Source organism: Myodes glareolus, chromosome 5 (assembly GCF_982192425.1).
Source record: "Myodes glareolus chromosome 5, mMyoGla1.1, whole genome shotgun sequence".
NCBI classification, from domain to species: domain Eukaryota; kingdom Metazoa; phylum Chordata; class Mammalia; order Rodentia; family Cricetidae; genus Myodes; species Myodes glareolus.
The window spans coordinates 58,667,502-58,682,202 of NC_142030.1; the positions used below are offsets into that span (position 1 = coordinate 58,667,502).

General features: G+C 45.7%; 1 protein-coding gene and 1 pseudogene across 1 annotated transcript in view; both read left to right on the forward strand.

Annotated features, from left to right (window-relative positions):
• Mpzl1 (myelin protein zero like 1) overlaps positions 1-14,701 on the forward strand; it is a 42,997-nt gene that overhangs the window by 21,989 nt on the left and 6,307 nt on the right. Inside the window, exons 2-5 of the mRNA XM_085687978.2 lie at positions 652-818; positions 5,079-5,292; positions 6,332-6,464; positions 9,095-9,200. Of these exons, the coding sequence (XP_085544104.1) occupies positions 652-818; positions 5,079-5,292; positions 6,332-6,464; positions 9,095-9,200 (620 nt within the window). The remainder of the gene's footprint in view (positions 1-651; positions 819-5,078; positions 5,293-6,331; positions 6,465-9,094; positions 9,201-14,701) is intronic.
• Positions 12,035-12,135, forward strand: LOC125391983 (U6 spliceosomal RNA; annotated as a pseudogene).

A 14,701-nucleotide genomic window follows, 5' to 3' on the forward strand; every position in this document is an offset into this window, starting at 1 on the left:
AGTAATAGATGGTTGTGAGCTACCATGTGGGTGGTGAGAACCGGGCCTAGGCCCTCTTCAAGAGAAACAAGTCCTCTGAACTGATGAGCCATCTCTCCAGCCCTAAAAGGAACTCCTCCCACCTACACCCCCTCAATCTCTCCCCATTCTCCCCCACCCCCCAGGCAGGGTGTCTACGTGTCCCTAGCTGACCTGGAACTCACTGTGTAAACCAGGCTGTACTCAAACTCACGGAGATCTGACTCCTTCACCTCTGGAGTGCTGGGATTAAAGGCATTTGCCACCACACCTGGTTCATCAGTTAATTAAAAGGAAAAAAAAAATGACTACGGCCAGCCAAACTAGTGAAAAATATTTAATTAATGAAAACTCAAATGAACCAAGGCTGTTGATCATTCCCTGCAATCCCAATAGTAAATAGGCCGGAGTAGAAGGATTCTGAGTTCAAGGTCAGCCTCATTGTGTCTCCAAATAAACAAAATGCCTCCCAAATAGTTGTTAAAAAACAGAAACAAACAAACAAAAAAATCCAAAAATCAGACAGTAAGTAAGCAGCTTCTCTGAAATCCAGTAACCTCTCTTTCTTTGGTAAATACGTACAGTGGTATCTCTGCCAAATCCTGCTCTTAAATTTTGTTCCTTTCTCTTCAGTGACAGCCAGGATATCAGCCCTGGAGGTGCACACTCCCAAAGAAATCTTCGTGGTGAATGGGACCCAAGGCAAGCTGACGTGCACATTCGATTCTCCCAACACAACTGGGTGGCTGACTACGGTCTCCTGGAGCTTCCAGCCAGACGGCACGGACAGCGCAGTGTCGGTGAGCACCCCTCCCTCCCCTCTGCCTCTCCCCCCACGACTGCTGCACTGCTGTCATGTGATCAGTGATCCACTCCTACTATCTGGTTCTGAAACAAAACATCTCAAGGCTCTTTCCTCTCTTGCGTCAAAATGCTCCAGGAAAAAGTTTGCTCAGCATCTCTTAAATGCAGCTTATTTCCTCATCTTTTTATTTATTTCTCTTGCCGCTCCCCCCCCCCCCATCCCTTCTGACCATCAGATCCCATTTGGAATTGCTCACTTCCACACGGGAGCCTTTGCTGGACCATGTGACTCTAGTTACATTTTACCCCACACCTTTTCCACTTATACGTGTCCCGTTTTTTATTTCTATTTGTTTTACTATGTCTGTATCTGTCTCTCTGTCTCTCTATATTCCGCACACAGAGGTATAGATAGTCCTTTCTGATGTAATGATGAATTTTTTTTTTTAATTTGACCTGTAGTGTGATTCTGCAGCATTTACCGGGACCTTGCCATGCCATGTATGCAAGGTCTTCCATAAAAGTGTCTTTGCTCTTGGAGCTGGAGAGATGGCTCAGTAGTTAAGAGCACTTGCTGCTCTTCCCAAGGACCCAACTCCAGTTTCAGGGGATCTGAGTCCCTCTTCTGACCTCTGAGGACACTGCCTACACATGGTACACAGACATGAATGCAGGCCAAACGCTTTTGTACATAAACTGGAACTAAAAGGATGTGGGGAAAGCATCTTTGCAGTGAGAAGTGAGCCCGGCACGTGGTTGCCAGGGTGATGAGGGCCACACCAGAAGGAAAGCGCTAAGAGGCTGGATAGAAAGTGCACGGGTGTTGTTTTCTTTCCTGTCCTTGTTGCTGTGATAAGATACTCTGACGGGGGTAACTTAAAGGAGAAAGGGTTTTAAATTGGCTCACAGTTCACGGGCACAGTCTGTTATAGAAGAAAGAAGTTAAGACAGCTTCGAGTCGCTGGTGTCATCCCAGTGACCAGAGGGAAGCAGAGACCCACAAGTGCATGCACAGCTCACATCCTCCTTTCTCTACTATCCGGAACCCAGCCCAGGGAATGATGCCAATGACCGTGGGAAGATCTTCCCGTATCAGTTAACTGAGTCAGGATAATCTCCGCAGGCATGCTCAGAAACCCATCTTCCCCGTGTTTCTAGATTCCATCAATAATTAAGATTAATTATCACAGAAAACCAGTGACTGGCTAGAAACTAGTTGTCTAGTAGGTGCTTGCTAGACGTGGACCAACTGCTCTGACTCATGTCTGTAAAATGGAGCTGATACAACCTCCCACAGAAGGTGTTTAGAAGAGGGAAGTTCTCAGTATGGTGTCTAGCTCTCGAGGTGCTAACATAGAGTTTTGCACTGTTGTCCTGTTGGTCCATCGTGTGTCCTGTGAGTACTGGCACCTGCTTTAGTATTGTTCCCGGAAGGGAAAACGGGTCTCATCTGTTGCTCAGTATCTAACTCCGGAGTCAGGCATGGTGGCGCACACCTTTAACCCCAGCACTTGGGAGGCAGAAGCAGGACTATCTCTGCAAGTCTACAAAGGAAATTCCAGAACAGCCAGAGTTCCACAGTGAGACCCTGTCTCAAAACAAACAACAAAAAATCACAAACAGAACAGCACCTCTCCTCTGGCTACTGAGTGCTATAGTTTGAACGTGTTCCCAAAAGTTGATGTTGGAAGTTTGGCCCTGTAAGCCCGTTTGGAAGTCACCTCGTAGGTGAGACTAGGTGGTGATTACAGTAGTGTCCCCACGATGCATTAGTGACTCCAGGAGCAGAGAGACTCGCCCTAGAACTCTTCTTCCATCTTCCCATATGATACCCTCTGCCATGTTCTGATGCAACAAGATTCTGCTCTCTCGCTGCCAAGACAGAGTCAGCGCTGTGGAGTTCCAATGCAGCCTACTGCTTATAGGTTACTAAGTCCAGGTGCTGGCTCACTGTATGCCTGTGCCATTAATCCTCCTACTTCTGTGAGGGGGGGTTGTGGGGACGGAAGGAAGAATGGACCCTAACCCTCTCCATCACTCCTCAAGGAACCCAGCAACGTCCTGTTGGGTGTGGATAGATGGGAGTCCCTCACTGACTCCCCTGGTTTTGAAAACCTGGAACATGTACTAAATGACTGTAGTCACTGAAATCAAAACAGCCTTTTTTTGACCCAAGTAGCTTTATGTCAGAATTTGATATCAAAGCTGTGTATTCCTTCTGGGCGGTGGTGGGGCACGCCTTTACTTTCAGCCCTGGGGAGGCAGAGGCAGGCAGATTTCTTAGTTTGAGGCCAACCTGGTCTACAGAGTGAGTTCCAAAACAGCCAGGGCTATAGAAAAATAACAACAACAACAACAACAACAAAAAATCAAAAAAACCTGTCTCGAAAAAACTAGAACAAACAGACAGACAGACAAAAAGCTGTGTACTCCCTGAGGAAAAGCACTGAGTCGAGGTTGAAGCAAATTCTTGGGCGAGTCTGTGTCCTTCAGGATTTAGTAATAGGGAACTAAGCATAATATCTGGAAGGACAGAATGTGTTCATTTATTTAACTTCCTTACTAGGTCTAGGTAGGCATGCTTTTAAGTAAGACAAAACATGTAGGATGCCTGCCCTAAGGTTTCTACCTTACAGTAGCTGTGAGGGTGGCAGGAGGAATCCTAACAAAAGTCTAGGGAGTTGGTACGTACATGGAGCTGCTTCCATACATAGAGCATCAGTGAGGAATATTGCCAGTACTCCCATAGGTTAAAAAAAAAACCACACGTTTATTTAAAAGAGTCTAAAAGAACTCCGTAAAATTGAGAATTTCTCTTTAGTTTTAGGATGTCGGGATTATTCAATCTGTAGAAAATAAAGCAGCTGTCAGGAAGATAACTTGAGGTTAAGAACTTTCTTTTTCCTTTCCTTTTCTTTCTTCATTCTTTCCTTCTTTCCTTTCTTTCTCTTTTTTTAGACAGGTTCTCTATTATGTGGCCCTGGTTGTGCTAGAACTCACTCTGTGGTCCAGGCTGACCTCAAACTCACAGAGATCTGCCTGTCGCTGCCTCCTGATTGAGTGCTGGGGAAAAAAAGGCATGTACCTCAGCTAGCAAAAACTTCCTTTTAGGGAGCAGTTCTGTTTATTCTCACAGTGTTCCGGCATTGTGGTTTGTGAAGGTTTAGATGGCACAAGGCTTTCAGCTACCATGCTGCATTTCTGACTCGCAGGTTTTCTTGTTTTAGATTTTTACAGGAGAAACGTACCCAGCATGCCATGGCTTCCCTAGTGCCTGAAGTCGGGGTCCACCTGTCTAGCATTGAGCTGACTTTTCTTCCCTTCTGTGTTCTTCTAGAGTAGTCTCGTTCTTTGAAGCGCTCCCGTGGGACTCTGTCAGGATTGCCCTGCCTTCGTCTAGGCCCACTTCCCTTGTGATAGTTTAGGAATGTCAGCCTTTGCTGCTTCTCCTTGAGTCTGGTCTACGCGCCGCTCTCTTCCTTGTCTCCAGACTGGCACACAATACCCGTTCGTTCTACTCCTCCGTAATGCTGGTCATCTCTGCTGGTTAGGGCGTATTTGGAGATGGTTTGGAAAGGGAAGACTAGATTATTTAAAACGCTTGCTAGGCTGACAGTTTATTGCTTATTTTCTTACTGGGGGCAGGGGACAGAGGGAGAAAGGAAGACAGGCAGGCAGGCAAAATGTCACCAAGCAGGAGAGGTGATGAATAGCAGAAATCACCTAGACTTTGAATCAGAGCTGGATCTGAGCTCCACCTCCTTACCTGTGGCCTTCGGCAGGTCACTGCAGTTTTCTGAGTTTCCAAGGGGGGGGACGAGGAGGTCAGATAAGGACTGAAGAGAAAGCGGAAGCCTGGGGTGGGTTTGTGAGACAGACTCTTAGAAGAAGGAAAAATTACTGTAAGGTTTATGAACAATGGATTTCTAAGGCCGTTTTTATGCTATGAGAAAGTGGCAATGACTAACTGGGTAATTTATAAGAAACACAGATTTATTTCTTACAGATTCGGAGTCTGGGAAGCTGAAGACCAGTGACCCCGGCATTTGGCAAGGACTTCTTATTGTGCCATACTGTGGAGGAAGCCAGGAAGATGAGGGAGCGAAGTCCCTTTGCCAAACCCTCGCATGACTTGCTCTCCCTCTGTGGGAGTGCTTTTAGAAGGGTCCCCTAATGGCACAGCATGGCTGGTCCAGACGACGGGAATTCTGCCTCCGGGAGTGGCTGGCTCATGGGCTCTTGTTTTCTCGTTGCAGTTTTTCCACTACTCACAAGGACAAGTGTACATTGGGGATTATCCACCATTTAAAGACCGAGTCACCTGGGCTGGGGACCTTGACAAGAAAGATGCATCCATCAATATTGAAAATATTCAGTCTGTTCACAACGGCACCTATATCTGTGATGTCAAAAACCCTCCTGATATCGTTGTCCGGCCTGGGCACATTAGGCTCCATGTGGTGGAAATAGGTACTTCCCACAGTGGTTGGCGTGATGGGATGTAGTCTCTTGGTCACTTGTAGCTGGAGAATAAGATCTGTGTTTCAAGATACATTTGGAAGGAAATGTTTTTGGAATTGTTTTAAAGAATCTTTTTTAAATGATTTATTTATTTCTTTTATATGCATTGGTGTTTTACATGCCTGAATGTCTGTATGAGGGTGTCGGATCCCTTGGAACCGGAACTACAGACAGTTTGTGTGGGTGCTGGGAATTGAACCCAGGTTCTCTGGAAGAACAGCCCATGCTCGCAACCGCTGATCCATCTCTCCAGCCCCCGGAATTTATTTTTATGGTGTTGGATATCAAACCCCAGGCCTTATAAATGCTGGCCAAGTGCTCTACTGCTGAGCCACATCCCCATGAAGGTATGGTTTTTGCCTTCCAGCTGTGCCGTCCGTCTCTGGACTCTGAGGCTTAGCCCAGCAGAGCTGATGGTTGGGGAGCTGCTGCCCAATCAACACAGCAGGTGGCTTCCCTTTCCACACCTCTCTCTGGAGCCCATGGCTCTGATTTCAGGCATTTTAGTTGTTTAGTGTTAAGAGCAAGAACGACCAAATTCACTGTGGCTGGATGAAGTGGGCTGTAGGAAAAGGAGATTGAGACTGTTTGATATTGTGAAGGGTGATACTTTAGTGTCTTCTAGAGCAATACAGAAATTTCTTCCCTTGTTTGAGGATATGCAGGGGATGCAGGTTCCAGTGTCTCTTCTTGAGACAGCCTTCTGCTGGCCATGACTGGTGTAAATCTGTATCTCCAGATTTGACAATAAAATGTGGGGAGGAGGGATTGTGGGCGTAGAAATGCTTGGCTCTCTAGGTCATTTTCAACTGATAGGCCATGTGGGTATGCCATCTGTGGGCCGTCCTCAGATGCCACTCTGTGTAGTTTGGCTAATAGAGGAGGATAAGTAAGATGGTAACGGATAAAGAAGACTCCTGCTTATTAACAAAACTCCGTTTCTTCTCTCTGTGCTCCCTCCCTCACCTCCCTCTGTTCTCTCCTCTAGACAATTTACTGGTGTTCCTGGTGTGGGTGGTGGTGGGCACTGTCACTGCCGTGGTCCTTGGCCTCACCCTGCTCATCAGCCTGGTTCTCGTGGTCCTCTACCGAAGGAAGCACGCGAAGCGGAATTACACGGGGTAAGAGCTGCGATCTGTTAGCGATGGGTTGGCAAGAAAAAATCAGGCTGTATAAAAACGTACTTCTCTCTGGGAAAGGCCCTGTGGAGCACTCTCTGCTGTTTGCTCTTTCATTGGGCCCAGGCGGTCCCTGGTGTTATGGCGTGAGGAAGCAGGTGGCAGTGGCTTGCTGCTAGCTGTGGAAGAAGATGCCGGTCTCTGGTCTGTCGTTTCCTTCTGAGGCTTGGGGAGGTGAATTGCTCTGTAGCAGTCGGGCGCTGAGTTTCAGTACCTTCCACTCAGCAATTAGAATTCCTAAGCCACAGACACCACTTACCCAACCTTAAGGGTTTAATTTTCCCAGGCATGGTGGCACATGTCTGTAATTCTAGTACTTGGGAAATAGTTCAAGGTCATACTTGACTACACAGTGGATTTGAGGCCAGCCTGGGCTACATGAGACCTCGTCTCAGAATAGCCCCAGGACCTGGCAAGATTGTTAAACAAGTAAAGATGGTTGCCCCCAGGATGAATGGCCAGAATTTGATCTCTGAACTCCATATAGCAGGAGGGACCTAACTCTGACCCAAGTGTTCTCTGACCTCCATTTGCATGTATACATGTGTGTCCACGCCCCCCCCCCAAACCTCAGACTCCCCACACACAAATAATTGTAAAAGAAAAAATTGAAATGAGGAAAAAAAAAGTTTAATCATAATGTGTTGCTATTGATCTTACAAGGGCCTTCCTTTTGCTCTATGGAGATGCTCTGCCAGTACCTGACCCTCCCGGCCCTGTGTGATGCAGGGCTTCTCTTCCGCTGTCGTTCCCACCCCACTACGACCCAAGCAGCTTCATCGCTTTGCTGTTTCTTGGTTGTGTGCACCTAGTGTGGGAGAGTAAGAGCTAATGCGAAAACGTAACAGGAAGAAAGAAGAGGTGGTTTTGATGTCACACAAGGGACACCTGAGTGTAGGGCTGGGTCTAACTGCAAGACGTTCTCTTTTCCCCAGTCCAGCTGGAAAGCTAACCCATATAAGCTATAGCACTCACGCGGTCAGACTGGGGATGAAGGCTGCATTCGAGTTGCTCTAGCCCGGGCAGCACCACACACGCACAAGCTAACTTGCGCCATCCTAGAGAAACTGTGATTAGAGAGGTCTGCATGCCCGGATGGTGGGAGCCTCTCTCTGTGGGCTCTGCTGACCTCCAGTTGTTAGGAGTGCTGTGTTTAAACAAGCCTGGCTGTTCTGATTCAGGTATTACTTGCTTGGAATGCGTCTGTTCTGCTGTCTCTTGCTCCCTTGCATGGGGTGTGTTTTGTGATTAAATGCAGCAGGATTGATGGTTCTCAACATGAGAGTAATCTAAGGTAGTAATGCTTCAAGATCATATTCTTTTGCTTGGGGTTAATAAAGTGGACAGGAAGATGTTTCTTCGGTCCTGCATGGCACCATGGTTGCTGCTGTTCTTAATTTGGTCATCTCACCACCACCACCATTTTCTGCTTTTCTTCCTTGGTATGCTGGGACCAGGTCCTGCTTATCTTCCCTTCTTAAAAAAACAGTTGACATAGAAGACATGTTGGCACAGTAACAAGACTGCGTCTCCTCTTCTGCTCCCCTAGACACATGTAACTGAGCACATTGCCCATTATGTGTAACGTGTACATGTTCAGCCCGTTCCCCTTGTAGACACTAACCAGCAGCTTGGTGCTAACCCAACAGCTATTATGGTTTGTTCACAGGTATGTCGTTTGACCATAATGAAAATATAAAACATCCAGATGAAGTTAAGTTAATCTCAGCGTGTATGCGTGTGTGCCCTTCATGTAAAATACATGTGTGTGATTTCCACACATGAATTTTATTGTCGATGATTTAAGACCTTCTTTGTGTTAGAATAATTGAACAGTTTGCTCAGGGCATGTAGCCTCCCATTCCAGAGAGGGCAGTTTGCAAAGTGCCCAGGATACTTTGGTCTTAGTAATGACACTTTAAATGCGATCTTCTCCAGACTCCTTACTTCTTAGGTTATTTTGTCAGCCCTAATGACCTGCTTCCTGTTCAGTGTCCCTGACTCATTCCTGAGGTAGCATTTTGTAAAGATGCCCCAATGTTTCTCTCAGAGTTCAGTCCATGTGACATTCCATGTGGCATCCCAGAGTTTCTCATGGGTCATGACTTCCTGGCCGTTTGTGTTTGGAAGCTTTTGTGTTTTTTGGTTTTGTTTGATTGTGATGTTGATGGGAAACAAAATGTGGGGAACTGGGAGCCATGGATCTGGATGTCGCCCTGGGAGTTTTGAGATTCATCCAGATGAGGCATTAAGCAAGTAGAACTTGCCCCTTTAAACATTTATCCTGAACGGGGTGGATGGTAGGAGGAAAGACAGCATAGCACCCAGACAGGAAATGGTGTTGCTACTGGCCGCCCTCGGCCACAGCTGGCTGCCTTAGAAGAATGCCAGAGTTGGACAGTGAGGATGGTTTGAAGCTGTTGATGGTCTGGGGCCCCACTGTTTTGTTTCCTGTTGTTTTCTGTTGTGCGTCTGTTGCTTTGTTGTGCCGTCCCTTGCATCTCTGTACTTTTGTTTCCATTTATTGTGAATTTTTGTTTTCACATTTGTTCTTCAAATCGTCACCTCATCAGCTGCAGTACATCAGAGCGTTTGTCACCAGTTAAGCAGGCTCCACGGAAGTACCCCTCCGACACAGAGGGCCTAGTAAAGAGTCCGCCTTCCGCCGGATCTCACCAGGTAACAGCTGATGGCACTCTGCCCTAAGGTTTGGAACGCTCTAGCTTCTTGGGTATGAAGGAGAATACTGTGATATCCTCACTGTAGCAGACATGCAGAGAAAGGGAGGAAGATGGAAGAATGAAAGGGCTGGTCTGAGAAGACCCCAGGAATGAATACATATATATATATATATGTACATATACGTATATATACATATATGTACATATATATATATGTATATAGCAAAGAACTGATCTTAGGGAAGTTTCTCACCAAACCACCGCTAATATTTATGAAAAGGTGTCTCCTTTGGCCTAAGAGCAAGTGGCTTTGTCAGCTATTATAGTCTTCAGTTGCCCAAGAAAATAAAATCTAGTAAACTGTATTCTAAAGTACTCTGTAAGAATTTAACAGGGAAGAACTGGGGCAATACTTCATTCAGTAGAGTTCTTGGAAGAGGACCTGGGTTCAGTCTGCAGAACCCATATAAAGGAGGAGAGGCAGCTGGGTGGGGTGGCAAGCACTTAAAGTCACAGTGCTGGAGAGGTAGGGACGATGGACCCCTAGGGCTCCCTGACCAGCTAGCCTAGCCTAATTTGAAGTTCAAGGTCCCATTGAAAGACTGTGTCTCGCTGGGCACAGTGGCCCATGCCTTTAATTCCAGCTCCAGGGAAGCAGAAACAGGTGGATCTCTGTGAGTTCAAGGCCAGCCTGGTCTACAAAATGAGTTCCAGGACAGCCAGGGCTGTGTAGAAAAAAAAACCAAAAAACCAAACAACAACAACAACAAAAAAAAAAAAAAAACAAGAGAAGGGAAGACTCTGTACCCAGAGAGAGAGAGAGAGAGAGAGAGAGAGAGAGAGAGAGAGAGACCCTGAATCCAAAGACAAGTGATGGCGCCTGAGAAACCACATACATTCAAGGTAGTTTTTAGCGCATGCACACATTTTTATGCAGGCACATGTGCACACACAGAATTAGCAGGGAAGTTAGTGTTCTCAGTGTTAATAATAAAGCAAGAAATTTATTTCATGACCAGCCATAGTGGTCAGGATTTATGATGCAGAGTACCAGAAAATTTTTTTTTTCAGGGAAAAGTTGATATTCTTAGTATTGATAATAAAACAGAAAATTGATTTTCTTTAGGGAAGAAAATTGAGGGGCTGGATAGATGGCTCCAACAGTTGGGAGCCCTTGTCTGCTCTTGCAGTTCAGTTCCCAGAACCCACATGGTGACACACAATTATTTCTAACTATAGCTGCAGGCAGTCCAGTGCCCTCTCCTGACCCCCAGGCTCCAAGCACAGATGTGGTGCACGTGTAGGTATTCAGGCAAAATATTCAAACACATAGAAACACTATTATCTGGGTAACTTTTAGGCCAGGTGAATAAGGAAGAGTGTTTGGTTCCTGCTTACTGTAGGAAGTTCTGAAGAGAAAGTCTTTCATTTGGAATTTAGCACAGGACCCAACATCCTGCAGCATATTGTGCTTTTACTGCGTTTTGAACTGTAACCATGTTTTTGTCAAAACTTCAGAGGTTTGGGGGGTCTGTGTGGAATAGGAACCATTAAGGAGGTGATTGCTAAAGGGACCGATTTTCACAAACAGTAAAAAGGATAATAAATAAATAATATTTGAGGTCTTATTCCATGGGTTTCCATGTGGTGAGGGAACCTACACCAGTCAGGAAACTGAGGTGTTGTGCTGACTTTCTAAAGCATAGCACGCAGTCAGGATTGGGGTTTACACCGAGTCTCGTGGACAGCGAGTGTTCTACGGCGGCGGCACCAGGCTCATAACCTGTTTTTGTCCTCCACCCCTTCCATTGCCTCAGTTTACTGATTTGGGCCCTGACGAGGAACAGAGCTGTAATAAAGTCAGAAGAGTTACTAATAGATTTAATGGCTAAAGAAGCCTTGAGGACGTTCTGTTCTGCCCAGCGTTCTTCTGCTGAAAACAAACTCTTAGTTTCAAACAATAAAACAATGGCTTTTCGAAATGTTGTAAGATAGGTCACGTTGCTGGGCGGTGGTGGCACACGCCTTTAATCCCAACCAACACTCGGGGAGGCAGAGGCATGTGGATCTCTGTGAGTTTGAGGCCACCCTGGTCTACAAGAGCTAGTTCCAGGACAGGCTCCAAAGCTACAGAGAAACCTTGTCTCAAATAAAACAAAAACAAAAACAAAACAAAACAAAAAAATAGGTCACGCAACACTGCAACCTCTCAAAGAAAGGAACAGTGCAGGCCCTGTGGTTGTACCAGCATGCCACAGACTAATACAAGGAGAATTAGAAACCCCTGGGCTCAGCTGTGTCACTGAATGGAGGAGGTAGACCTGCGAGTTTTGGCTGGCTGGATTTGTGCATACGTGGTAGAACGCTTCTGAGACCTGGAAAAGAACCTCCTGTAAAGAAAAGAATCCATAGTTCTTGGAGCTCACTAGGAGCTGGGAATGGTTTGTGGAGAAACCTGCTAGCACTGGTGCTCGGAGTAGCGCGCCATTGCAGGTGCTTACAGTAATACCCAAATAAAGGGTACTCTGGACCCCCGTTCTACAGAATTGAAAAAAAGCCTATAGAGATGCCAACTAGTCCAGAAATAACTGAGCTGTATGCCACAACAGACTCCAACAGCACCCAGCAATCTGGGACCCAATAGTGTAAAATTTATGATGTTTGGTATCAATCAAAAATGACTAGGCATATGGCCAGGTGTGGTAGCATACTTGTAATACCAGTACTTGGGAGGCCGAGACATGAAGATTGCCTAAAGACCAAGCTGGGCTACATAGAAATCGTGCCTCAAAGAGGCTAAGGGAAGCTAGGCATATAGGAAGCAGGTAACCTGTGCTCACTGCAGCAGCACATCTACTAAAACTGATACAGAGAAGATTAGCGTAGCTCCTGTACAAGGATGACATGCAAATTCATGAGCGTTCCAGAGATGGGGGGGGAGGAGGAAGGCAGGTAACTAAAAGAAATCAGTGGAAACCAACTGTCCACTAGGGTCTGGGAGCTGGAGAGATGGCTCAGCAGTGAAGAATGCTTGCTGCATTTGCAAAGGACCTAGGTTTGATTCCTAGCACCCACAGAGTAGCTCTATAACTCCAATTTTAGGGGATCTGACACCCCCTTCTGCCTTCCTTGGGTACCAGGCACACACATGGTACACATACATATATGAAAGCAAACGTTCATACACATAAAACAATAAACCCTTTAAAATATGGACCCAGAAACGATGGAGATAATGGGATTCTTAAATAAGGATGGTAAACTGGGCGGTGGTGGTGCATGTCTTTAATTCCAGCAATCTGGAGGCAGAGGCAGGTGGATCTCTGTAAGTTCGAAGCCAGCCAAGAACTAGTTCCAGGACAGGCTCCAAAGCTACAGAGAAATCCTGTCTCAAAAAAACTAAAAGAAAAATTAAAAGAAAAAGAATTACGGTAAAGATGTTTTCTTACAAGCAAACAAGGAGCTAGAACTTTGCGTGTAATGAGGAAAGGAAGACAGGTCGGACAGGCAGAGTGGGGAACGAAGACGCTGGGTGCTGCTCACAGACCGGACAGACAGACAGGTTAGAGACAGACTGATCACAGGTTTGAGGCCAGCCTGAGTTACAGAGTGGGACTGATGAAAATGCAGGGGGGACCCAACAACAAAGATTAGCAATAGATTCTATCCAAAATGAAGTGTGCCGAAAACAAATACAACCAGAAGTTTCCCTTTAATTTTTTTTTCTCGGGGAGGGAGGGATGTCTTTGACTATGACTGAAATCACAGGAAGCAAAACTGAGAATGAAAAGGGACTTAGTAAACTCAGTTATATTAATTACACTGATTATAAATATTCAGAATACTCCAGTTAAAAGTTGGAGGGGGTCAGGGACCTCAGTGGCAGTGTGTGTGTGTGTGTGTGTGTGTGTATGTGTTGCCTGCCTGTGGAATTTGTAATACTATGACAATACTATGTAATGAATCATATGATTTTCAAATTTATTGGGTAGGTTTGTTTTGTTTTATTGTTTCCATGGTCATGCTAGGTCATATCAGAGGCTTCTTTGCTAGGGTTCAAAATCTACTTCAGATAATCCTCAGTTCCCACAATCCTCAGACACTAGTAGTCTTAATGGATGCTTTTGCTTACCTCAGCACTACCTTCAGATAATGTGCCTGCTGTGCCGCCCTCCCAGGCTGGCTGCTCTGGGGAGTCCCAGGAGCGCCTCAGTATCTGAGGGTACTTTGTGTTCCTTCAGTGTTCATCCAGGGCCACAGCATTATCGCTGGCGATGAAGTTCAAGTGCCCTCCCTACTTATCCTCTGTAGCACGATTAATAAAAACCCAGAGACAGAAACTGGGGTTCAACCTGAAGGTCAGAAAAGCAGAAAAGCCACTGGCTCTTACCTCTACCTCAGTCCGAAATGGCGATCCTGCCTCCAGGAATCTCAGAATGAGACTGTGTGTGAGAGCTGTCTCCTCCTGTTTTATAATCCTCTCTAGTGCTGGGATTAAAGGTGTGCACCACGACCACCCTGTTCCTATGACAACTATTGTGGCTACTGAGATTAGAGGTGTGTGTCGCCATGGCCTATAAGGCTGATCAGTGTAGCTGTTTTACTCTCTGAACTTCAGGAAAGCTTTATTTATTAAAGTACAAATGAAATATCACTACAATCCTCTGCATAGTTTCTTTTTTCAGGTCTGTTTTTTGGAGACAGGGTCTTGTCATATGTAGCCCAGCCTGGCCTTGAACTTTAAACAGTTCTCCTATCTCAGCCTACTAAATGCTAGGGTTACAAAGGACCACCGCTATGACTAGCTTCAAACTCTCTTCTTTTGCAGCCCTTTTTTCTCAGCCTCAAATGATGGCTGCCTTGCTTTTGCCATCATGTAAAAAATCGGTAAAAGGAAGAAACTCTGGGTCTCCTCGTGTGCAGTCTTTTTATTATGAATGAGACATTTGCCAGAAGCCCCAACAGACTTCTTTTCCTAGCCCCTTAGGCTAAGAGCAGGTCACTTCTAGTCACCTGCAAGGGTCAGTAACTGTGATGGACTGAAATAACATCTTGGTTCACCCTAGGGACCCGAATGAAGTCCTTTGCCTCAGAAAGATGATGGTGACTTGCAGAGGCACAGGAAGCTTCCGCCAGCATAGCAGGAGGCAGGGTGGGTTTGGGAGTAGAGTTAGGAAGGCTCTGACTGAAACATCATCCTTCCAAATAGCCACAAATAGCATAAAATATCTCAGAGTAACTCTAACCAAACAAGTGGAAGACCTGTATGACAAGAACTTTAAATCTTTGAAGAAAGAAATTGAAGAAGACACCAGAAAATGGGAAGATTTTCCCATGTTCTTGGGTAGGTAGAATTAACATAGTAAAAATGGCAATCTTACCAAAAGCAATCTACCAATTCAGTGCAAAATCCCAGCAAAATTCTTCACAGACCTAGAAAGAACAGTACTCAACTTCATATGGAAGAGGAAAAAAAAAAAAAACCCAGGATAGTTAAAA